Below are 26664 nucleotides of genomic sequence, written 5' to 3'. Positions count from 1 at the left end.
ACCATATTCTATATACAGGGCAGTGCATACAGTATGATGTCTTATCAATCTAAATCCACACTTTTATCTCAGGCTTACAGTTACAAAACCAAAAATTCCTGATTTTAACAACTGATATTAAGTCTTCATTATAAGGTTGTGACCATAAATAACAGGTGCATGATGCAACACATCTGTTTAATTGTAGTTCCAGCTCAGTTAGGTAATAGTTATCACTAAACAGAACATAGCATGGTTTAGACTTCATGTAACCAAGTTATAATGTATAACTTATTGTCAGATTTTGAATATTTAGTTCATTAATATTAACATTATTTACTGAGGAAGGACTGTAAATGCTGCGAATGCATTAAATTATTCCTAATCTTTCCACTCACTTCTCGCCTCCACTTTTCCCCTCCCCTCCCCTCCTCCACTCATGTAAGAGGTCACCAGGCCTAATCCTGAGGGGAAATGGGTCAGCTGCGCATTCTGACCTCAAAAGAAGAAGCTCTGGTCATTAATACTGAGGTTAAAGATGAGAGTCGGCTCATCACAGCACAGCAAATCTCTTGGAAAGGTGTGGGCTTAGCTAATTGCAAGGTTAGAAGGGGGTCAGATATCTGCTTAGAGCTTGTTTGTCACATAAGTACAGTACTACTAATACACAGAGATAATGACCTCTGGTTAAAATATAAAAGCAAAATAAGATATTCAGTGACTACATTTCACTTTTGAACATGGTGAAGCTGTTTAGGAGACTCCTGTTCCTAGAATTTATTGTACACCATGACTTTAAGAGCAGTGGAAATACTTTGAGCAACAGTGCCCCCATTTGGGAGCAAAAAATAGCACTCTTAGTGCCTATTGTGTTAATGAAACTAAACAGATAAAAGCCTCAGCGGTGACGGCAGCAGCTTTTATTTTATTCAGCCTTACTCAGCTGCTGGTTATTGATTGCCTCTGGAGCAGTACAATTCCAATAATACCAGTAAGCTTTGAGTCAGTGTGTGCTAAGTAGTTGAGGCTTTCTTACCGTGGAGTCCCCTGGTGAGGGAGTCCAACAGCCCATTACTGCTTGGCTCCCATGTCAAAGAGCTGAAAGCTCTGCTGCTGCTTGCTGTTGCTGAAGACTTCCTGTGTGGCACTCCGTGAGAGGGCCCTCCTGAGTAGAACTTCGTGACAGGCCTGAGTAGCCAGGGCGGGGAGCTAGTGCCATATGAGTCAGACACATCAGTGGTCCGACTGCGGTAGCTCCGCAGGGCACTGCTGGAGGAAGATGGGGTGGAGGGAAGAGGAGCAGGAGGGATCGTTAAGGGCCCAGAGAAGCCAAGTCCCTGCTCAAGTCCACTCTGTGATACAGAATTTCCGCCGATTGAGCAAGACGCTGGAGGCCACCGGTGAGAGACAAGAGGTAGCTGGACTGGGCAGAGGACGAAGAGTAAGAACTGTAGGTGGTATAGGCTGACCCCCCACTCAGCCCCGAGCCTCCATAGCTCTTGGCAGGGGTCCGGCTGAGGCTCTCACTGCGCCGGCTGGTGCTGCTGCTCCCAAGGATGTCGGTACGTGGGATGGTTCGACCTCGGTCACGATCAGGGTCTGAGGAGGTGCTGTAGTTGCGACTGCGAGCAGCAGAGCTGCTCAGATAGCTGGAGGAGGAGTAACCTGAGGAAGAGGTGGAGGAGGAGGTGGGAGACTTGTAGGAAGACAGCCTGTCCCGCTCACTGAAGGAGCTAAGGCCCGGGGTCAGGGAGGAGCTGTAGGAGCTGTAGTGGCTGGTGTAGGAGGGGCCAGCATAGCGCTTGGCGGTGGAAGAGACGCGGGACATATTGCTGCTGTTGATTTGTCAGCCACAGGGAGGGAGAGCCTCTGGATGACTGCATCGACTGCAAGCACAGCAAAGACACAAGAATTAGTTCGTCAGAAACAATCAAATCGATACTTACAATGAGGCCGCACTTAGGACATCATTTATCTCTGCTTCACTAATCTGGATTGAAAAGGACAAAAGGAATTAAGAATTCACTGAAAATAAAGCCTCCACATTTATTACAGTATTTATTACAATATATGATTGATACTTAAAGTGATGTACTACTGAACTACTGTACAATGCTCTTATAAAAAAAAGCCTGTTTCATAGCACAAATTCTGGAGTATTTTCATTCCTGTCATTCATCAGTTTGTTTAATTAAGTGTAATATAGTGTCACAAGTAACTAGTAAAACTTGCATTACATAGATAATTAATAAGAGCAAAATTTTGGTCAGGCATTATCTAATGCAATTATAATGAAAATTGGCCTGAAGTTTCTTCTTCATCCCTACTGAAAAAAGATTTCCAAACTTTGGAGTCGAGTCATATTCTCTTCTAATCATCCCACCTGAATAGCCTATATGATACAAGTATATGCCATGAGGAATAAACCTCAACAGATGCAGATAATGGCTAAATTACACAAAAACTGCACTTGGTAGAAATACCATGAATAATGAACACATTAATCCTTCTAATCTAGTTAAGGTAAAAAGTCAGATTGTAGTTTGTGACCCACATGTCTGTAAAGGGCAAGTTTTCATGAGCTCATAAAAACAGCCCTGTTTTAAACTTTGTGACAAGGCCTTTTCCATCTAATCCAAGAGGGTTTTAATAAATTTATATATCTTAAGAACCCATAAACAGACCTTACAGGATGTTAACACACTTATACAGTAGGTATTTACTGGACAGGAAGAAGAAAAAAAAAAACTAAAGGAAAACCATGATCTAAAGAGTAAATAAAACTGTCAGACAAATGTTATGAAGTAAAAAGTACCGTACTTGCCCTTGATATGTAGTTGAATAGAAATTTGAATATGCATAAAATGGGTGACTTAAAACAATTAATGATACATGCCTCAAATTGGTATGTAACTGCGGTACTTGAGTGAAAGTAAGTAGTTACATTCCATTACGGCATATAATTTGTCCTTTGTCCTACATCGTAATAACACACAGAAACAAGTATGGATTCATAAAGGCCTCTGAAAAATGGAGTTAGAATTCATTAGAAAGGAAATGAAAGCCTTGAAAATACTTTAATCAAACATTTTATTCCCTCAGTAATACGCTCCTTGACTGGAGGAAATTTAACAGGGGCCAGCAATAAAATACCTTACAATTTACTCTGTGTATCTAGAGGCCAGACAGTACACAGCTAATTGGCAAGACAGAATTTTAACAATCATATTAAGCTCCAGCCTACGACCTGGATAATAGACTGAGGCGACATCATGAAGCTCCTACGACCTAGATACACCATCCAGTGCAGACTGATACACTGAACACCAGCTATCATGCCAGCTGATACATTGTTTAGTTGAGATCTAATGCTCACGCAGGGAATGCCACCTTCAACTGGCCTTTAAAATCAAGTTGGAGTATAAAGTAATAAATAAGACACTTGTAAACACAGAGGACTTGCTTCTAACTTTTAATCTCATCCTGATTTTGACAGACAGATACATAGTGAATCCAGTCTTTACAGGTTAACACTCCGGCCCTCATCCAGGCCAGCACAAGATATGTCTCCCACGGCTATAATGGAGTTGAGGTGGGTGTTGGAGGTAAAGTTGGGCTGGCAGAACAGTGTGTTCATATGGCTCCCCAGGCAGAGACAGGCTCTTGTTCACATGCACAACACTGTTTGAATAAATAAAAGTATCTGGTGTTGCTGATCCGTGTTGAGTTCAGTAGGCGAGGCTCCTATTTCTTTAATCTGTCTCTCTCCCCTCTTCTCCCTTCTGCCTTCTTACTGAGTGCACTGACTTCTCCACACTATAATTTCCCTCCATCTGGGTATCTATCGCTTTCTCCCTCTGCCCCTCTCTCTTTCTCTCGCACTTTGCCACCACATCTTAATCAATAATTCAGCATATGGATCTGGAGTAGGCAGACAGGCAGCATGTTGGAGAAAGGCCAAGGCATACTACTGGCTAAAACACATAGAAGCAGGCCAGAAGGCTTAGGCTGCTCAGTGGACTACTGCTGATACAGTGAGGCCAACAGCACAGGGATCCAGCCGCAGCTTTTTGTCAGCTAGGTGAAGAAATAGATGCTAGACCTGTGAGATTTGTTTCTATACTGGGTTAACAATCAAGTATTTCAAGATTAAGTGTACCAAAGTTCCTACAGAACTGTTATGCTTAATTTAATTTATAATATGTTTCAGGAAGAGTTTTTAAAATAAACTTGTTTATTGTAGAGCAGTAAACCACACAAATCACTGAAAACAGAATGATGATATAAACAAGTAAAAAGTTTCAGGATTTTTAGTTCCTTAAAACTAACTTGTTTTTGTGTTATAAGGGACCACTGAAAGTAATGCAATACTTTTGGTGGTATTTTTCCAATTTAAAAATGGGATATAATGTAATAAAATGTATCAACATATTCAAATAATTTGTCTGTTTTAAATTTAATGAACCTGGTGAAATTTTTTTCATGAAAACATTACATCATATTTTACATTTTTCATTTCTTGTTTACCATCTCTTTACTGCGTGCCCAGGAATAAGAATGATGATAACTTATATTGCAATGTGCTACCTTTAACTTAATTTTGATATAAACACAAAATATTTAGGTATTTTAAAGCTTCTAAATCAAAATACGGGTTGATGTGGTCAATTCATCACCAGGAATAAGAATGATGATAACTTATATTGCAATGTGTTACCTTTAACTTAATTTTGATATAAACACAAAATATTTAGGTATTTTAAAGATTCTAAATCAAAATACGGGTTGATGTGGTCAATTCATCACTTTCCAGAATATGGAGTTGTGTCTGTAGACACTGTGTCTTTAATAAATTCCATGCATGTTCCACAGATACTTTGGAATTAATTTATTTTTGAGTTAGCACCAAGGTTATTATCGTTAACGAAAATGAACGAAATGACGAAAACTAAAATTGAAAAAACATTTTCGTTAACTGAAATTAATAAAAACTCTAATTAAAAGAAAAAAACGATAACTAACTGAAACTGTATCGTGAGCTTACAAAACTAACTAAAACGTATAAAAATTATGGATAGAATTCCCTTCGTTTTCGTCTTTGTCAATGTCGGATTGATATGAAATTAATTTATTTCACTCCAGCAGTTTGAGCTGGTGACACCATACAACACTTCACAGTCTGTCATGTCTGGTCACTGGTGGTTTCCAGTCGTCTTCTGGTCCCCACTCTACCTGGAACATACAGACTAAAGCTGGGACACAGCAGCATAGTCCTGTCTGGGGTTTACTTTAGTGATGAGTGGGGTCGTTTTTTTTTTTTTTGGCGTACCGTGTGTGTGCGCGTGAGTGACAGAGACAGAGCAGAGCTAAAGGACAGAGTCAAACAGGACTAGCATCCAGATTAAAACTGGAGAGTTTATCACCATGAAAAGGCCTTCCAAGCCCTGAACTGCACAGTTTAGAAGAGGAGAAAAGAGGAGGATGAAAACTAATCCAATTACAGAGGTATGGAACCTGTTAGAATGTTAAAAAACGTTTGATGGTACTAGCTACAGCTAGCTAAACTGAACTGAAGCAAAGTTAGCTAATAATGGAACTGGAGATGATTAGATATGAGATATCGCTAAGGTTCTGGTTTACTTGATGAGGAACTGGGTTATATATGTTTATAAGGGTTTATATATGTTTCTATCTGCTTTAACTGCTGGTAGCTGGTTTATCATATGTTCCTATCTGCTTTAACTGCTGGTTAGCTGGTTTATATATGTTTCTATCTGCTTTAACTGCTGGTTAGCTGGTTATATATGTTCTATCTGGTTTAAATGCTGGCTGCTTTGTGCATCTCCTCTCATGCTTTGCACATCTTCACATTGTTTCACGTAAGTGACGTTGTGTATGGATTGCACCCCCCTCAACCTGCTATAGGGAATTATACATTGTACAGTACATTGTGTCTCTGCTCAGTCCATGAGCCGCCCTAACCCGACCCCCAAATAAAGTGTCCAGGGTAACCCATATCCGCGCCTCACTAATTTCTTTGAATAGGATGATGAGGAAGATAAATATATGAAATAACTAAAACTAATACTAAAACTAAACTAAACTAAACTAAACTAAGCATTCAGAAAAAACGATAACTAATAAAAACTAACAAACCTGCTCTAAAAACTAATTAAAACTAACTGAATAAGAAGAAAAAAAAAGTCAAAACTATTAAAACTAAACTATAATTAAAAAACCCAAAACTATTATAACCTTGGTTAGCACAAGCATTTTCCTAATCAACCTAAATTTAGTAGACAAATGTACAAACTTGTAGTGTCCATAGACAATTCACAGCAACAGCAGTCAGTGGCCAATTGACAATGACGTTGTGTTTTTAAAGTAATTTCTTTGAAAGTCTGAAGATATCATGAACTGATATGATTACATGTGCATCATGTGACCAACTTTGTTCAGAATTTCACAAAAATGAAAATATGTTAATTGCGATTAAAACATTTTAATCGGGAAGTCTATCCTGAAAGCTCAAAAACCAGCATTAGTGTGATGATATGCAAAAAATATTATCATTTCAACTGGATTATGTAAAAGAAAATATTCAATCAGGAATGGAGCTCAGTCATTGAAATACAAGTCTATGGAATGCCCGGCTTCTGATTTACTTAGAAACTTATATAATCTGAAGTACTTACTGGTAATTAGAATTTAATATGAACAGAGTTAAATTTATGACAGCACATTTTGTAAAATGACTTATTTATTTTATTTTATTGGTTTATTTAATAGGGACCATGCACATTTATGAACACTGCTGTATAAAAAAATACACCTGTGTAAATATGCCAGAATTAGTAAAAATAACTACTTTCCATCTGCAGTCCCTAGACAGGTAACAGAAACAAAATATAAAACAGCAGGGCTCAAAATTAACTTTTTGACCTAGGAGCACTGTGCTCCTAACCCTAAAAAGTTAGGAGCACAGGCTAAAATCTAGGCGCACCACTATTATATAAAAAATTTGGAGAACAAGCAAAACTCTTGGCCATACCAAGTAATCTTCCTATTAGGGCTGCACGATTTTGGCAAAAAAAAAAAAATCCCGATTTTTTCCTCTAAAAACTCGATTTTCGATTTTGATTTCGATTTTTGGGTAAAACTACAAAAGACAACAGAAGTCAGCATGTCGTTTTCGTGAGCAGCCCACAATGCAAGGCACTGCTCTGACCTCAAATCTGTGATGGTATCACGTGATGAACCCCCAGAAGTTTATTTTTTCTTAATTAAATCTTTATTGAATGAAGTAGAGTATACAAACAATGTATACAACAAGAAAATAACATACGTTTGCCAGGGGGAATACACTATAATACAATGTCCAAATCAGAGCAAATACTTATGTTTTTTATAGCCTTTTTGTTTCCAGATTTATCTAACAGCTTTAAATAAAGTTCAACATCTTTCAAAAAACAAATAATATTTGTTTTTGTGTTACAGAACTTACATTTGTGAATGAAAAATTTAGCAAGTAAGAGGACTAAATTAATTATTTAATTTAAAAAAAAAAAAAAAAAAATATATATATATATATATATATATATATATATATATATATATGTGTGTGTGTGTGTGTGTGTGTGTGTGTGTGTGTGTGTGTGTGTGTGTGTTGTTGTTTTTTTTTAAATTTTATTTATTTATTTATTTATTTTTTCCTGGGTATCTGGGCCCACAGAAGTGATACCAATGTAAGTCAGTGACAGGCATCAGTCGTGCGTGCGTGCGTGCGTGCGTGCGTGCGTGGACCAGGTTAATATGATCCACATGCGGTTCTGTTTAAACTGAGGGATCCGTGCGTGGAATAGACTGACCCAGGACACGCTGGAGGGATTCTATCCTGGAGCGGGTGGATGTGTGTGGGCACAGGGCTGTGTGGGCTCCTCTGCTGAGGCTGATGACCCCGAGACCCGGACCCGGATCGGAAGAAGACAGAACGGTACGGATCCGGGACAACGGAAGATGAGTGATCGGCATGCAGTTCTATTTCAGTTGCGGGATCCGTGCGTGAAGCCACAGCTTACATTGCTATAAGTACTGCGGGCTCATGAACACATTTAAAGTCCGGCCATTGCACGGAGTTCTGTGACAGACCGCTGTCACTGATAGGAGGAGGAGCCTACGGGAGCCCGCAAGCGCACGGCCCGCAGGCACGAGAGAGATGAAATTGATTTTACGATTTCCCTTTTTTAAAAATCGTCCTAATTAAAAAATCCGATTTCGATTTAAAATCGATTAATCGTGCAGCCCTAATTCCTATATGTATTTAAGCAATGTTAACAACCTAGAATAAAGTATTTGAATAGAGTATGAAAGAAAAAGCTTACATTGACACAGGTGCAAAACAATTGTCAATGTGTGGTATTTACTTTAGTTGGTTCTTGGAGAAGAAAGACGAATCACACCATTATTTGCAACAACCAACTTTTTTATTTCATGGCCTAAAGGCCCTTAGTCACTGTGGTCTACACCACGCCTGAAGTCAAGTCTCCTTGACCTGGTGCCAGAGTGTAGGTACTTCCTGACCGCTGGCAGTGCATCGAAGTCATGCAGTGTTGGACCATCCGCAGAGATGCGCACGCGAGGGGGCGGGGACTAGATTTTCCGCTTCAGTAACCGGGGCGTGGAGCTTGTTTATTTTCAGCTGACGAGTTACTTCTGCAGCCATTATTCTAGGCGCACGTATTAATTTTCGCTCATTTTTTTATTGGCGCACCGTGCGATCGTAATCTCAAAAACAGTCGCACTACCGAAATTCTCAGGCGCATGCGACCGTAATTCAGTCGCAGTCACGAGCCCTAAACAGCCAACATTAGTTCATCACTCATTCTCTATAAATTTTTTTTAAAAAAATTAAGAATACAAATAATGATGACAAAGCCATCATCAAAACATCGGGAGGAGACCTCGGGGAAGACCTAAGACACATTGGAGAGACTATGTCTCTCGGCTAGCCTGGGAGCCTCGGGGTCCCCCCGGAAGAGCTGGGGGAGGTGTCTGGGGAGAGGGAAGTCTGGGCATCCCTGCTTAGACTGTTGCCCCCGGCGACCTGGCCCCGGAAGAAGCAGAAGATAATGGATGGATGGATGGATAATGATAACATAGACATCATCAAAACAAACAAACAAATAAACAAAAAACAAATAGACAGTATGATCACAGGGGCATTAGCCTATACATTCACCTCTATACTTACATACAACTAAACACAGACAGTGTATGAGTGATGAAATGTATGTCAATTAAAAATGAGTGCACCTCTGGTTTTCTAGGAGCCACTGTTTTAAGTGAGATTTAAAACTATTATATGTTGTACACTCTCTTATAGGGAGGGGCAGGCTTGTAGTGTACATAGACAAGAGGTGCATTATTATTTTTACTTTGAAATTAACCTTGGTAAACTCACTTTGTCCTTATACATCTGCTGTGGAATACTGAAAATGATTTTGTGCTATTCAATTGTATGTTGTGAGTATCATGAATGGTTTCCAGGGATACATATACAATTTAAGTGTTAACAACACAAACATTGAAATTAATTTTGTCCAGAAAATTTTTCAGCAAAAAGGTGAGGACCTGAGGTCAGTCCAACTTCAGATATGTTTGCTCCCCAATTTCACACAATTTCAGTATTAGTGGGAAATTTGATTAAGATGGTATTATTATGAAAAATATGTAGTGTCTGTAGACAGCCGACACGACTCATAAAAAGGTGTATGAAAAGATCAGTGTACTCTTGTACTACAAAAATCGGCACAATTAAGGTACACATGCAGATCTTCCTAATATATTTTAAAATGTCCTACAAGATATTTGAAAATGTTACCTAACTGACCCTTAAATGGTACTTTTAAATGGTATTTTAATTGTATTTTTATTGTAATTTGCACTGTAAAGCACTTTGTTACTCTATCAAAAGTGCTCTATAAATAAAATTTACTTACTTGATCTTGAAATTGGCGAATGGTGTGAAATACCGAGGTCCTGAAAATGCTGTACAGACTGTAGCAATAAATTTCCTTGTCAAAAAGACTATAAAGAATTCATCTGTCACTGTCAAGAGTTACTGACACTAACTGCTTATGGCAGACATGCTTTACATCTGTGTTTTAGAATGAGTGACAGAGAACAAAGAGGAGATTTATCTCTTGTGTCAAGATATAGTGATCAGCGTTTATTGGAGTTTGGAGATTGTTGTCAGTTTTTATATTCATTTAGTGTAGACTTGCACTGATAACGATTTTTTGGGCCGATCCTGATTTCCGATTTGCAGGGTGCTTGGACGGCTAATACCGATTTTGGCCAATTCCAATCTAATTTTTTCCAAACACAACACACAAGACATTGCAACATAACTTTCCCATTAGAACATTTATTTTAAAAATAGAAGTAAGGTGTGCAAAAAGGTGCATGGTTTTCTGTATGAAAACAGGTGCAATGATTCGAACGCCTGGTTTTTAGTGAGTCCCATATTGTACCAGCAGCTGAAAATTATCATATTATAAAGAAAATTATCATACACACCCAATTTTTACTCTGACATAGTGTTTATGTTTGGACTGGTAGTACAGATGTAAACAATTAATTGACTAACAATTAATTGTCAATAAGAATTTGCTCGATTAAATTATTAATTGGTGGTTAATTGCCCTTGTCCACCTGTTCACACCTGTCCGAAGGCTGCTGGTTTGTCCACGCTGCAATGCCACGGCTGGGATAACCAGTCATCAAACGGGATCATGGCGTTGATGAGTTAGAATGTCTTTATGGACATGGTGGAGCCAAACACAGACTGGCCTGTCTGTTTGTGAGAGCGGTGCACCCCCGCATAAATACATGCACAAATGCGGGGTTGGTATCGGATCGGAGTGTTTTCCTGGTCTAGTCCACGGTCAGTGAGACAGAAGTTGAAAACATTCTCTAGGCTCCTGATTCTGGCCACAGGTATGTAATGCATTTGCGAAGCTTCAGGAAGTGGGGAAAAGATAAATGAGCAAAAAGTTTCACTTTCACTTCTGCGGGGGCACGGACTGCACCGCCCCGTTCCCCAATAGTATTATAAGTAGGACGGAAAGTGACACATGCACACGCGCGGTTACCAACCAACACGCACGAATCCCCCAGCCATACTGCGCGCATGCAGCAGAGTAAACCCCCACACACACATCGGCGAAATGCATGCGCGTGCAACCCCCTCATTACACACCGCCACATCAAGAGATGAATTCCACAGGAAACACTGACTGTACCCAATGGTTCAATCATTAAGGAATATGACATGCTTTTTCATGAAGTATATAAACAATATTTAGCTTTTATTCTTATAGACCATATTGAAAAAGAAATTCAGGTTCTCAGGAAAATTGCTGCTTATCAATTAATCATTAATCGATCGATAAGGTCAACCAACTAATGATTAATTAATTAATCGGTAATTTGCATTCATAATTGGTAGTGCTCATTTTATTTTTATTTAGAACTGACTCCTTAGTTTTATTTTTAGTGCTTTTGCTTCAGTAGTCAGATATTGTGAGCATTTATAGAAGCCATTTTATTGTTGTTTACGAAAACCACCATTAACTGGAGGGGTAGAAAAATATATGTTAACGACAAACCTATTCAGTTTCAGTTCATACTGCATTGTCCGTTGTAGTTTCATTATAATATTACTTACTTCAACACTTTTTTTTCAGTTTTAAGTTAAATTGTTGTTACAATTAACAATAATAACTGTTACTGATAAAAGCATCTTATGGCATTGACATTGATAGTTTACGTTCCTTCTAAACACTGAGCTGTGCTTCATAAAGTCTCTTTCAGTGACCTTTATACAAGAGAGTTATGACTCGCTTTGATGTCACTGCTTCGGTGATCACGTGATTCATGTATGCCTAAATAGTTCCAAACAATCCGAGCACTGCCATGTTCTTCTATGGGATATACAGTCGTGAGTGCATTATTGCATGGTAAATCTCAAAATAAACCACACACAACTGTTGTGTCGCCACTGTATGTATTGTTGTGTGTGTTACGCTTTTGAGTGGTGGGGCTGACCACTGAAAGGACTGCATTTAATAGTTTGAAAACTTAAATTTTGGAGGGAAAGGTTCATGTTAGCTTGGGTAGGGTACTCACGTAAGTGGTGATAACTTTACAAGTCCATACATTCTGCAATTGTACTGTACTCATTAGGAGATAGACAATTTACCATTTTTAAGTTTTACTATTGTAGGACTGTGGTACAAGCAGAAAACAGTAGTTAGCTGTGTGAACACTGTGTGTCTGCCAAGCTCTGCTCTCCTGATAACATACACAATGAAAGGCATTAACCAGCTGATAGCATAGCATGCTAGCATTAGCATGCTAGTGTTAGCAAAGATGCTAAAGTCATTAAAAACTCAACATTAGGAAGCTCAAAACTCAGAATTCTCACAGGATGAGATGGATATTACAAATGCCAAGTCACAGAAGTTTTGCCTCCTTTAACTCATGAATAACTTTAATGAACTTTTATTGGCAGAGCTCAGCTCTACAGCAACTCTCCTCCTAATTAGCATATGACCGCAGCTAACAAACTTAACCAAACACCACTAGGTTCAGCAAAACAACTAAACTAAAACCCACTGATAACAAAATTTGTACTAACATTACCTGATCTCAGAAACTCCATAATTTGTGGTTATAGTGGTTATATCTCAACAACTGACCAAGTCAAGCTAGCTAACTATCAGGCTACAGCTGAAAATCAAACATAACAATTTTTTAAGATATACATTTATACAAACGCTAACACATACTGAAGAAAACAGAATTTACAACATAAATGTTTGCTAATACAGGAAATACACTTGATAATTTGAAAGATGGAGACATATAATTAACTTAGTGCTGGGGTTGCTAGATCAACTGCAATTGAAATGAATGTGTTCTGATGCCACTATACTCAATGTTTGGAACTATCGATGCCACTACACCCAATGTTTGGAACTATCGGCCCCTCCATAACCCAGAAGTAGGTCCATATTTCATTTTTTACAACGGGAGTCTATGGAAGTGTCGTAACTCTCTTTATCTATGGTTCTGGTCTCATTATATCTTTTGGGTTGAAACTCTGATAAAAAAAACAAAAAAAAACAAAAAAAAACAATTTATTTGCTTTGGAGGGAAATTCTAATTAAAGAGTATTTTTCTGCATGTTTTCTCTAGAAGAGTTTGATGCCTGTTAGCACAGCAAACACTGTCACAGGAGCAGTTTCAAAATTGACTTTGATAGAGGCAAAACACATTAATCACTGCAAATTCCTGCATCTTACAAGGCTTGAGCGCATAAGACAGCCAAATCCTTCTAATCACACTAGCTTAAACCTACATTATGTGACTCTTCATATTGTGTAAACACAAGGATAAAAAAATCTTTGTAAGTGAAATGAAAAAGAATCCTGAATGATCTGTCCTATTATCTCAAACTGAAATATCTGTAGGAATAAAGGTTTAAAATAATTATGATTTTTATCATGGCATTTCTACAGTGCAAAAAAGAATTTCAAGGAAGTAATTCAGTTTTGTTTCAAGGAAATTAGAGTCCTCCCCCCTAAAAAGGGAAGCAATATTAACTACCTAAGAAATTAAAATACAAGCAGAAATATTACATTAAGAAATTATAGTTGTTAATTATTGTTAATCAGTTAGTTCCAATAATTAGCCATATCTTCCTGCCTGTGGTCACAACTCAATATCCCACCCACACAACTGATTCAACTTATGTCAGCTACAAAAATAGAAAAAATGATGATTTTTATGCATTTCTTTCTGACACAGTAAATCACTGACAGAAATGTGACCTTTCCATCAATTTTAACTCAAATACCTTGGCCTTACTGCTTCTTGTGTGCTGTTTGTATTTTCACACCTATGTCCCAGTCAAGGACCCACACCAGCTGAGTGAAACATGCTGGGGGTCAACACTTCTGAGAGACCAGTACAAACAAACAGCAAGTCATACCTATGGGAGTAACAGCACACAGCGAGGACACAGGATTGATAAGATGATAGCAAACTATGGATTTCACTTTAGAGAGGAGATGTCTCCACGGAAACAACAATGCATGCACAGGCACGAGCATGCACCACACACAAATGCACTCTGACTACTCTGCATTTTCTACCTCCCCTGAGGTTGTTCTAACCGGCAGTTACCACAGCTACCATGGCAACAACCTGCATTTGTTTTCTTGCTACCGACGCATTAAGGACTTAAAAGTAGGAGCAGGGCACAGTCCACAGCCAATTTAGACTTTATTATTAATACTATCAGAACTAAATTCTGGTAGCTGCATTTAATATGGTCTATTTCGCCTTCCTTCACTAAGACAACTACTAAAAAAAATGAAAAAAGCTCCACTTAAGAAGCTTCTGCACTGCGGAAAAATCAGATCACCACAAGTAAAAGTCAAAGTTGAGGCAACAGAAGAAATACAGTGCTACAAGTGAACCTGTGGACCCACTAAGCTAAACTTAATTAGAAACAACACAGTGGCAGGAGAAGGTGCATATGAAGGTTTGCGGCGCTGAATAAGGGAAATGTTTAAGCAGCTGACTACTGGTAATGTTTGGCAAAGAGTAGCAGAGATGAGGTTTCACTTACTGGGCAGAGTGTAGAGGAACCTCACTTTCACTACCTGGAGAAGGAAAACCAAATATGGCTAATATGGGGAACAACTTTAAAAAGTCTTCAAATGTACACACAGGTGTCAGATCAAGGGGAAAAAATGAACTGATTTAGTACCAGCTTCACTCTGTCAAGGCATTTATTCTACAGTCTGGGCAGACTAATTTGGAGAGACAGGAGGCTGATTATTATTTTTTTTGTAATACAAGTTCAACACTGATAGATAATATATTTACAAATAAAATTGAAAATGACATTAGAACAGGTCTTCTATTACATGACATAAGTGACCACCTTCTTGTATTTACTGTTTTCCAGAATGTCTTCAAGACAAGAAAGGAAAGAATGACAAATACATGTAACTTCATTAGACACGGATCACTGGAAGCCATTGCTGCCTTAAACCTGGAGCTCAGTCATCAAACATGGAACGAGGTTTATGAGAATAGTGATCCCAACGAGGCCTACGATACGTTTTTGTCCACAATAATGCTGTCCCATGACAAAAACTGCCCACTAAGGAAACAAACACGGAAACATAAACTTGTGGACAAACCATGGATAACAAGAGGGATAGAAAATGCATGTAAAAAGAAAAATTTCCTATATAGTAGATTTTTAAAATTAAGAACTAGAGAAGCTGAAAAGAAACATAAAACCTATAAAAATAAATTAATATGTATCATGAGGGCAAATAAAAAAGAGTATTATTATAAATTACTGGAATTCCATAAAAGTAATACCCAGGAAATACGTTAAGTGTTAAACAAGGTAATTAAAAATGTTGCAGGAAAAACTGAAACTCCCAATAACTTTGTTAAAGATGACAGTGTAATTGTAAACTGGGTTGATGACATAGCCAATGAATTCAAAGCCTTCTTTGTAAATGTTGGTGGTAAACTAGCAAAGGAAATTGTGGAACAGAGAAATGGGCCTGGAATACCAAATACTGGAGGCACTGTGCATAACAATCTCCATTCCATTTTTATCAGAGATGTTGAGGAAAATGATATTGTAAAAAAAATGATATTGTAAAAAAAAATGCAAAAACAAAAAGTCCACAGATTGGACGGGTATCAGTATGTACCTTGTAAAAGATATTATACAATCTATCATGAAACCACTAACTCATATCTGTAACCAATCTTCGCATATGGGCATATTCCCCAACAAGTAGAAAACAGCAAAAGTAATTCCAGTATATAAAAATGGAGATAGTCACCTATTTACATATTACATTAATTTTACTGAGAAGCATAACCTATTATGTGACCAACAATATGGATTCAAAACTAACAGGTCCACCTCAATGGCAGTGGTTAATTTAATAGAACAGATTTCCACTGCTGTTGATTACAAAGAACTCACAGTTGGTGTGTTCATAGATCCAAGAAAAGCATTTGATACAGTTGATCATGAATTGCTAATGAAGAAACTAGAATGTTATGGTGTCAGAGGGACAGCTTATTTTTGGTTAAAAAGCTATCTACAAAACCGTTACCAATATGTTCAAATAAAAGATGCTAAATCTGATTTATTGAAAGTAACATGTTGAGTTCCTCAAGGATCTGTTTTAGGGCCCAAGCTTTTTATTTTATACATTAATGATATGGTCAATGTATCAAATCTTTTGAATTGTGTCCTCTTTGCTGATGACACCAGTTTGTTTTGTCACCGAAGAGATTTGGATCAGCTCCTGATAACACTAGAAGGAGAACTAAACATACTGAAGAAGTGGTTTGATGCCAATAAACTATCTTTAAATCTAAGTAAAACAAAACTTATAACATTTGGAAATCGAAAAACCAATCCTGAAGCTACAATCAGGATCAACAATGTGACTATTGAAAGAGTGTTTGAACATAAATTTCTTGGGGTAATAATTGATCACAAATTAAACTGGAAATTCCACATTAATCATGTCAAAAATACCATGTCTAAAATTATCGCCATAGTATATAAATGCAAGGATTTTTTGAATCAGAACTCACAGTATTTGCTATATTGTTCCCTTATATTTCCACACATGACATATTGTGTGGAAGTGTGGGGAAACACTTACAAAACCAACCTCAATCCAATCTCCATTCTACAAAAAAGAATAATATGTATCATCAAGAGAGCAGATTACCGTAAGCCAACCAATGCTTAATTCATAAATTTGAATACACTCAAATTCTGGGACATAGTTAACTACCAAACCCTGTTGATCCTGTTTGAGGCCCATCATAACCTCCTGCCTAGCTGCTCTTAGAGGCTGTTCAAAACTCAAGAGAGTATTTATGAACTTAGGAACACAGATACGTTTAAACAGACCAGAGCAAGAACAAATAATAAACAAAACTGCATTTCTGTGAAAGGTGTACATTTGTGGAATTGTACTGAGAAGGAATTAAGAATGTGTAGTTCAATTCATGCATTCAAAAAAATGTTAAAAGATAAAACGATAAAAAGTTATAGAGAAGATTTGTAAGTGTGGTATAATGCCTATAGTGTGTATATATATATATATATATATATATATATATATATATATATATATATATATATATATATATATATATATATATATATATATGTGTGTGTGTGTGTGTGTGTGTACAGGGTGGGGAAGCAAAATTTACAGTGAACATTTAGTTGTTTTTTTCTCAGCAGGCACTACGTCAATTGTTTTGAAACCAAACATATATTGATGTCATAATCATACCTAACACTATTATCCATACCTTTTCAGAAACTTTTGCCCATATGAGTTACCAGGAAAGCAAACATCAAAAAATGTGTGATTTGCTGAATGCACTCGTCACACCAAAGGAGATTTCAAAAATAGTTGGAGTGTCCATAAAGACTGTTTATAATGTAAAGAAGAGAATGACAATGAGCAAAACTATTACGAGAAAGTCTGGAAGTGGAGGAAGCAACAAAAAACGTACCAAAGCTTTTATTAAAGCTCTCAAATCCAAAATCCTAAAGGATCCAACCAAATCCATGAGAAAAATGGCAATTGAGCTTGAGGTAGACAACAAGACCGTTAGAAATGCAGTAAAATATAATTTGAAGTTAAAATCTTACACAAGAACACCAAAACACTTGTTGACAACAGCTATGAAGGAAAAGAGATTGGAAAGGTGCAAGAAAATTATTACATGGTTCAAGAAAAAGTCCTCCATTATAATGATCTTTTCAGATGAAAAGATCTTCACTGGCAATGCTGTTCTGAACCGCAGAAATGACAGATTTATCGCAAAATCTCCTTTGGTGTGACGAGTGCATTCAGCAAATCACACACTCTTTGACGTTTGCTTTCCTGATTAGTCATATGGGCAAAAGTTTCTGAAAAGGTATGGATAATAGTGTTAGGTATGATTATGACATCAATATATGTTTGGTTTCAAAACAATTGACGTAGTGCCTGCTGAGAAAAAACAACTAAATGTTCATTGTAAATTTTGCTTCCCCACCCTGTATATATATATATGTATATAAGGCCTGTTACGGTACACGTACTGAACCGAACCATTTCGGTACGCACCTGTTCGGTTTGGTACACAGCTGTACCGAAACAGCACAGTATGATGAGAAAAAGAAAAAGGAATGAAAGACGTCGTTCGATGCGAAACTTTAAATCTGCGCAAGTTTCACACGGACATATTGAAGGAGCACACATTGACCCGAAATATGAAATAGCAGTTGATATAAGGTTAAAAAAAAACAGCAAATATGATGTGAACCTGGAAGGAAGAGACTGAAGACCCTCCACCATCACTACAGTCCAGTTTGGATCAGTTCAGGTTCAGGTGAAAGACAACAACGAGAAAAGAGACGTTAATAAGACGGACGTTGTTTGGCCCCTATGAACTACGGTAGTTCTAAAACACTTACACTAGCTCTGTCTGTCTGTTTGTCTGTCTGTCTGTTACGCACACTGTATAATAGAGGAATAAATAGAACGTTGAAAGTATGTAAAGTTTCACTTTTGTTTCACGACAGCGTTCGTTACGTTAGTTATGGACCGCACCCTCAGGTATATAACTGCGCCCCCACCCCCCACCCCCTGGCTCCGACAAAAAAAAAAAGAAAGAAAATCCCCCATGCATACAGGCACACGCAAATACACACAGTGTCCTAAACAGTTTGTTCTCTGTCCTAAAATAAATAATTTGGTTCATTGTGTTGTCAAAGTTTCTCTTCAGTTTGTTTAAACAGAATACCAGTTTACCCTCTTGTTAATGTTGCACTTCATGTGGAATTTTTTTTGTTATTTTTATGCAGAATGTGAACTGACAGATGTGATTGTGATTAGATTTTTCTTGTTTGTTCAAAATTACCTTTCAGGGAACAGTGCAATACTAATGTTTAAAATACATTTAGTAATATTAATAATTTATTTTATTTTCTATTTGATTTGGAGCAGCAGAATTATATTATTCCTGTTTTTCTATATTCTATTGTCTCCAAAAATTTGGGGAAAAAAATGTTTAAAAATTCATAAATACATTAATAGACATTTTGAGGGGTTTTCTTTCTTCCCGTACCAAACTGAAAAAAAACGAACCGCAGCTTTGAAAACCAAAAACGTACCGAACCCAAAATTTTGTGTACCATTACAGGCCTAATATCTATATCTATATATATACACACAACCAGTCAAAAGCAGTTCAAGTCCAATGAACAGGTTGAAATGGTATAAAGGTAAGTGGTGAACTGCCAGAGGTTAAAAAAAATAAAAGGTAAGATTAAACAAAACTGAAAAATAATGCACATTTCAGAATTATAGAAAAAGGCAAACAAGAAAGGGGTTAACAACTTAAAGCAGTTCTGAAGCAATGGAGGTTGATCAAGCCTCGAAAGTTGGTGTTACCAATTCCTACAGGTGCCCCAACGTTTCTTAATTACTTACAACCCCCTCTGTCTGCAGAAAAGTAGTGTTGGAACACACTTTGGTACCATACCGTTGTGAGCATTATTTGAACAGTATTGTACTGCAGAAAGTAGTGTCTTACTATAAAAATGGCGAGGAAAAGGCAATTAACGATAGAAGAGAGACAGACCATCATAACACTTAAAAATGTAGGTCTTTCCTACTGAGAAATTGCCAAGAAAGTCAAGGTGTCAGTAAGTCCAGTTTCCTTCACCATCAATAGGCACTCAGAAACTGGGGGAAATGCTGACAGGCAGAGGTCTAGCGGACCCAAAGCCACAACAGAATCAGAAGACCAGTTTCTGAGAGTCAACAGCTTGCGTGATAGGCGACTCACAGGACAACAGCTTCAAGCACAGCTCAATAGTGGTCGTAGTAAGCGAGTCTCAGTTTCATCTGTGAAGAGAAGACTTCCAGTTGCAGGTTTGATGGGCTGAGTTGCAGCAAGAAAGCCATTGCTGAGACTTCAGAATAAGAAAAAGAGGCTTGCCTGGGCCATGAAACACCGCCAGTGGACTACTGAAGACAGTGGCGGCTGCTCGTCTTTCAGACAGGGGAAGCTCATTGTCGGCTTACATCAAAAAAAAAACAAAAAACGGTCAACTTATTTAAACATAAATTTGGCCCTCCGTTCCTTTTTAAGAAAATGGTCAGTGACCTTATTGTACCAAGTAGGCGTCTTTTCCAGGGACTGGACCAGCGTCCTCTCAATGTCCAGCAGAGCTGGGCTGCTTAGATTGCCTTGGCCCATTGTGTTACGGGTGTAAGACTTCAGCCTTTTTAAACAAGAGATGCTCCCTTCACTCCGACCTAGCCAACAGTATGATTGATTTAACTATCTACAAAACGATATTTAACTCTAACAAGAAATGATTAAATTATGTAACTGTAACAAGAAAATGATGAAATTATGTTAACTTGAAACAAGGAAGTACAATGAGTGTGTTTTATTTACAGTGCAAGAAATGAACGAGTAATTTCGGAGTGGTTTCTCTCTTGATTTCACAGCAGAATGCGCGGCGGTATTAAACTGAACTGTGTCAGTGAAGGAGTAGATCTGAAAATAGCTGTCAATCAAACGGGATTCAGCCTTTCGACTGATCCTCCAATCAGCACGTGGGATTCTGGCGTCCAGCCCGACCGAGCTCCACCCACAGCTCCATTCACCCCCAGAGACGCCTGGCGTCCGGGGGCGGGACAACATTGTGGCATTTATCCAATTACCGTCCAGTTTTGAGGCAATGAAAAAAACTGTTCAACTCAGTCCCATTGAAGCCCATAGACGCCCGGCGTCTACGGTCAAATGCACTGAGCAGAGATCGAATGAGAAAACAGCGCAACGGCAATGTATGAGAAGTGAACAACATCACGTCCGTTGATTTGTGATAAAGCTGATTCTGAATGAACTTGTCTTTGAGATGAACGTGTTCTAACACAGTTGTACTCAACAAAATGTCAACACAGCCATACATCTTTAACCATTTAATTTTCATAATTTTAGGGGAAGCCGGGCTTCCCTTGCAGTCTATGAGAAATCGCCACTGACTGAAGACTGGAAGAAGGTGTTATGGACTGATCAAACCTGCAACTCGAAGTCTTTCACAGTTGACCGGTAATGTATAAATATATGTGTGTGTCTATATATATATATATATATATATATATATATATATATGTATGTATGTATGTATATATATAATTAGTGCTGGGCAGTGATTACATTTTTTAATCGCGATTAATCACATGTATTTCTGTGATTAATTGGGATTAATCGCATAGTTATGGGGGGGGGGGGGGGGGGGGGGGGTTTGCTGGCATCAACAGCGTGTATTTCATTTCAGTGATATTTCAGACTTGAAGTACTCGGTGATAGAAAATTGCTTCCAAACAACTGTGTCCTTCTCAGCCCCACCATCTGAAGACATTTAAAAGGAAAATGCCCATGGAAAAGACCGCTACTTTTCTTCATGTTAATGTCCACACCAGTTTATTTCCGCTTGTGAGTGACTGACAGGAGTCTTAGCCCACTAATAAGTACTAATACTAATAAGCCCAATAATATGTGATGTTCAGTTGTTCAAAGCAAGCAAAGGGGGCCCTCTTATGGTCAGAATACATTGCACTAACGTATGTTTTGTCCTTGCAGTGTTCCCGTAGTTAGTTCGGACATAAGAAGGAACTAACAGACACGTTTCTTTCACTCTGTTTGGATGGCCTGAAAAACATTTGCCTGAGAGTATTTTATGTTCAGATGTTGTAAGAATAAATAGTATCACATATCTCTGATGTGAACCTTTGTTGCTGGATAAAAGACGTAAATCTTAAATTAATCTGTAAATGCTAATCGTTAGCGTGTCTATGGATTTTCCCATTCAAGTTAGTATCAAGCTAGCAATCTTTTTCCCATTCATTTAAATATATAATGCCATGTAAATGTACTAAAGCAGTGAACAGAACTCAGGACATATTTTGTTTGTATGTTGCAGTTTTACAGTGAGTCTCAAGTAAAAGATTTGGAGAGAAGTTTTGGGCGTCCGGCTTTTCTTGGTAAACCTGTTGTCTATCTGCTGAGCTAATCGCTACACGCACACAAGCAGAGACAGAAGAATAGGAGTTATAATTAGGCCGTTTCCCACCGCAGGAACTTTTGCAGGAACTTTCTGTATTACCCTGAATTTTCAAAGTTCCTGGCGCATTTCCACCGAAAATTACCCTGGTAACTGACCCTTCCCCTTACCCCGAAGAAGTTCCTGGTAGGGAGGTAGTACTTTCCAGATTGCCAGGAACTTTAAGGGGCGGGGCTGTGTACTGGAGAAGGCTGAGTGGTGGACTAGACTCGCAGCATTTCCGCATTCTGTTCACCGCCAATATTTAACTCATTTAATTTCCACAAGCTTTGTGTTTTGATAATTCAGAAAATGGACCAAAAGAGAAGCTACAATAAGTGGACGAACGACAAGGAAATTCAGACGGACTTTGAATCGCCGACACGAAACAAGCGAGTAAAAGCTGTTGGAGCCAAATATAAGACACAAGCCTAAAGAAATACGAGAAAAGAAGAAGAAACTAATGCAGGATTAAAAGAAACTAAAGGACCACAACGGTCACAGTGGATCCGACTGTCGAACAAACCAATGGTATGTATATCACAGAAATATTCACTATTTAGTTGGTTCCCTGTTGTAACAGTAGTCGGTGGCATCAGCTGTTTAGTCAAAGGTGAAGTCCGGTTAACCTAATACTAATGCTAATGCTAACTGGTAAACAGTCTGACATTAAACCTAAATCAGAGAACTGGATGTATTCGTGTTGTCGTCGTGAGCTGAACACTGATTTATTCTGTATGTTTTGTGATTTCCACCTGAAATGGACTGGACGGACTCGCCTTTTTTTGAACCTGTGGCTCATTTGTGCCCTCGTCCATCATCTCTTGCTGTTTACAACAGCCCAGGTCAGACATGTCACATCACACTGGTAGGAATCTGTCATCATGTGTTCTGTTATTCATTTTAGTATTTTTATTACTTTTCCTGTAGGAAAGCGAAAAAGGGACCGGGACCATTGGAGTTCCAGACTGGCTGTCCTGGACTAGCTGGACCACACACTGGTTCAAAAGCCTGAACCTTTCACATGTGTTTATTTCCCTTTTAATCTCAGGGCACCTTTGTTTTGTTTCAATTTTTAATAAAAAAAAAAAAAAAGTAACCTAATACTATCTGTTCATTTACAAGGCATCAAAATATGAGTATAAGTACTTTTATCAGTAATATGCAGTTGAATTAAATGCAGGCATTTGAGTAAATCTGTCTGCCTTTTGGTTGAACCTTGACTATATCTGTAAAACAACAGAAATGAAACAGACCCATCCATCACATTTAAAGTTACATGTGATTTAGTTTAAGGAATGAGAAGTTGAAAATACATGTTCTACCATTTTTAAATACAAATTAAGGATATGTAATGATAGTTAACTTCATTTAAAATGTACTCCAGATGAATTAAGTGATTCAGCAACCAGTAAAATGTTAAACCCAACCCATCCACTTAAAGTAGTTTGTCATTTCATTGAACTAGAGGTTAGTTTGTGAATGTACATGAACTGGACTACAGTTTCTATTACTGCTCCCTCATACATCATCAACCTGATTTGAATAAATTACCCTAAACTTTCGGGTGTGGTGGAAATGCAGTTACCAGGAACTTTTTTACCCAAAAAGTTCCTGGTAAATAAGTTTCTGGTAATAAAGTTCCTGGGCCTTTTGGTGGGAAAGGGCGTATTGTACTGTCCTCGCTAAGACGTCTATACTTAGTCTGAGCTAGACAGCAAGCTAAACTCTGAATTGACGATGCAATATATGTCTTCTTTGAAGTTTGCAGTTTAAATGTACATACTTGACATCAGGCAGATTGACAGAGTGAAACTATAAAATAAAGACAAAATAATTCAATTAGTTATGTTTATTAATGATATGCATATTCACGGAGAATGCATAGATGTGATTATTATAAACTTAAATTAACTGCTAATACAACAATCACATCGTAATTAAGTAAAGGTTAGTTCAAAGGCTGGCATATTATACCAAAACAGAACCAATGAATTTACATAAACTTAACATGAGCCTGCATAAAGAATTAGCAACCCATCTCTGACTGCTAGCATAAATGAATTAGCTTAAGCATGTTAATATCACATTGTAATAAACACATCTAAAATAACGTCATAAACATGTTTCTAACAGCACGTTTGCATGAGAAATTATTTAGCAAACAGAATGATTGATACATACAGGCATTGCTTCTGCAGGAGTTACACAAAGTTTGATTCAGCATTACTCGGAAAGTTTGCTGACTTTTCTCCTCTCAGCTACACCGGTGCTTGGTGCGTGTGGAGTGCCAAAATAAAACCATGAGTTTCAAAATAAGAGTCCGTATGTATAAATGAACTAAGACTTGCTTGAAAGGCAGAATGGCATTAACGGGAGATTTAAAAAATTGTCGGCGTTATTTAATGAATGTGTTAACGCGATAATAACACGTTAACTTGCCCAACCCTAATATACACACACACACACACACACACACATATATATCCTGTCTCTCCAAATTATGTACACACTATGCCTTTAAATTATAGCCTTACGATGATATAAGTGAACAGACACATTATCATTTGCTCTAGAAAGAATTGATTATTCTCGGATTATTGGGGAGATTTTGAGTGCACCCGAAGACAAAATGAAAAATAATAATTACGTAATTCAGGTAAATCATGTTAGTGAGACTACTCTTGTAGTGTAGGCACTGTGGCAAGAAAATATCCAATAGCAAAGAAGTTGACCACTCCCATCAGATTCTTCCTTTAATATGCAAAGGGACTAAAGTACACACTTGTTACGCAAGTGGAAGAATGGAAACTTGGGTATAAGATACAGATACTGATTCAGCTTCTTTACTCAAGTATGTGCATACTCTATACTTATGTACAGTAGCAGTATTTGTACTTCACTGTTAATGTCACCTGTCTGTATGTAGTGAGTCACTGAGTCAGGCTTTTTACAGTATATAGGCCCTTTCCCACCGCAGGAACTTTTGCAGGAACTTTCTGTATTACCCTGAACTTTCAAAGTTCCTGTGCGTTTCCACCGAAAATTACCTGGGTAAATAACTTTCCCCTGGCCCCGAACTTACCCTGAAGAAGTTCCTGGTAGGGAAGTAGTACTTTCCAGATTGCCAGGAACTTTAAGGGGCGGGGCTGTGTGCTGGAGAACACTGAGTGGTGGACTAGACTCGCAGCATTTCCACAATATTTAACTCATTTAATTTCCTCAAGCTTTGTATTTTGATAATTCGGAAAATGGACCAAAAGAGAAGCTACAACAAGTGGACGGACAACGAGGAAATTCAGACAGACTTTGAATCACCGACACGAAACAAGCAAGTAAAAGCTGTCGGGGCCATATATAAGACACAAGCCTAAAGAAATACGAGAAAAGCCGAAGAAACTTATGCAGGATTAAAAGAAACTAAAGGACCACAACAGTCGCGGTGGATCTCACTGTCATACAAAACAATGGTATGTATATGACAGAAATATTCACTGTTTAGTTGGTTCCATGCTGTAACAGTAGTCAGCGGCATCAGTTGTTTAGTCCAAAGTGAAGTCTGGTTAACCTAATACCAACTGGTCAACAGTCTGACGCTAAACCTAAATCAGAGAACTGGATGTATTCGTGTTGTCGCCATGAGCTGAACACTGATTTATTCTTTATGTATTGTGATTTCCACTTGAAACGGACCGGACAGACTTGCCTCTTTTTCCAAACCTGTGGCTCGTTTGTGCGCTGGTCCATCATCTACTGCTGTTTACAACGGCCCAGGTCAGACATGTCACATGTCCCATCACACTGGTAGGAATCTGTCATCATGTGTTCTGTTAATCATTTTAGCATTTTTATTACTTTTCCTGTAGGAAAGTCAAAAAAGGGACCGGGACCATTTGAGTTCCAGACTGGCTGTCCTGGACTAGCTGGACCACACACTGGTTCAAAAGCCTGAACCTTTCACACATGTTTATTTTCCTTTTAATCTCAAGGCACCTTTGTTTTGTTTCAATTTTAATAAAAATTAAAGCTGCAAGCAGCATTGGGCGGGACCTCGCACCGGGCGATCCGCCTGCCCCGCGATCCGCCTCCCCCACATCTGCCTCCTGTGACCGTCGACACCTCAGCTCCACTCACACCTCTCCGTCCCCATACCAGTTCCCACCCTTTAGTGTCTGTCCTCCTTACATCTGTACAGAACACCAGCGACCCTCTGCTGAAACCACCATCACCTTTAAATGAGACTTTTATTTTGGAAACCCTACTGTGTGTATGTGCATTTGTTTTGTATGTGAGAGAAAGAAGCAGTTTGAAAAATGAATTGAAATTCTGTGAATAACTGAGCATAAAAGTGATGATTTCTCACATTTAAGGCTATTATTTTGGAAAAACCCTATTGTGTGAGCATGTGTGTCTGTGAGAAAGAGTACTTTCTAATG

General features: G+C 38.1%; 1 protein-coding gene across 1 annotated transcript in view; it reads right to left on the bottom strand.

Moving 5' to 3' along the window:
• usp2a (ubiquitin specific peptidase 2a) overlaps positions 1–26664 on the bottom strand; it is a 99438-nt gene that overhangs the window by 55661 nt on the left and 17113 nt on the right. Inside the window, exon 3 of the mRNA XM_030151480.1 lies at positions 1016–1865. Within this exon, the coding sequence (XP_030007340.1) occupies positions 1016–1051 (36 nt within the window). The 5' untranslated portion in view covers positions 1052–1865. The remainder of the gene's footprint in view (positions 1–1015; positions 1866–26664) is intronic.

This window comes from Sphaeramia orbicularis, chromosome 13, assembly GCF_902148855.1.
Source record: "Sphaeramia orbicularis chromosome 13, fSphaOr1.1, whole genome shotgun sequence".
Classification (NCBI taxonomy): Eukaryota; Metazoa; Chordata; class Actinopteri; order Kurtiformes; family Apogonidae; genus Sphaeramia; species Sphaeramia orbicularis.
This window is presented reverse-complemented; position numbering and strand designations above follow the sequence as displayed.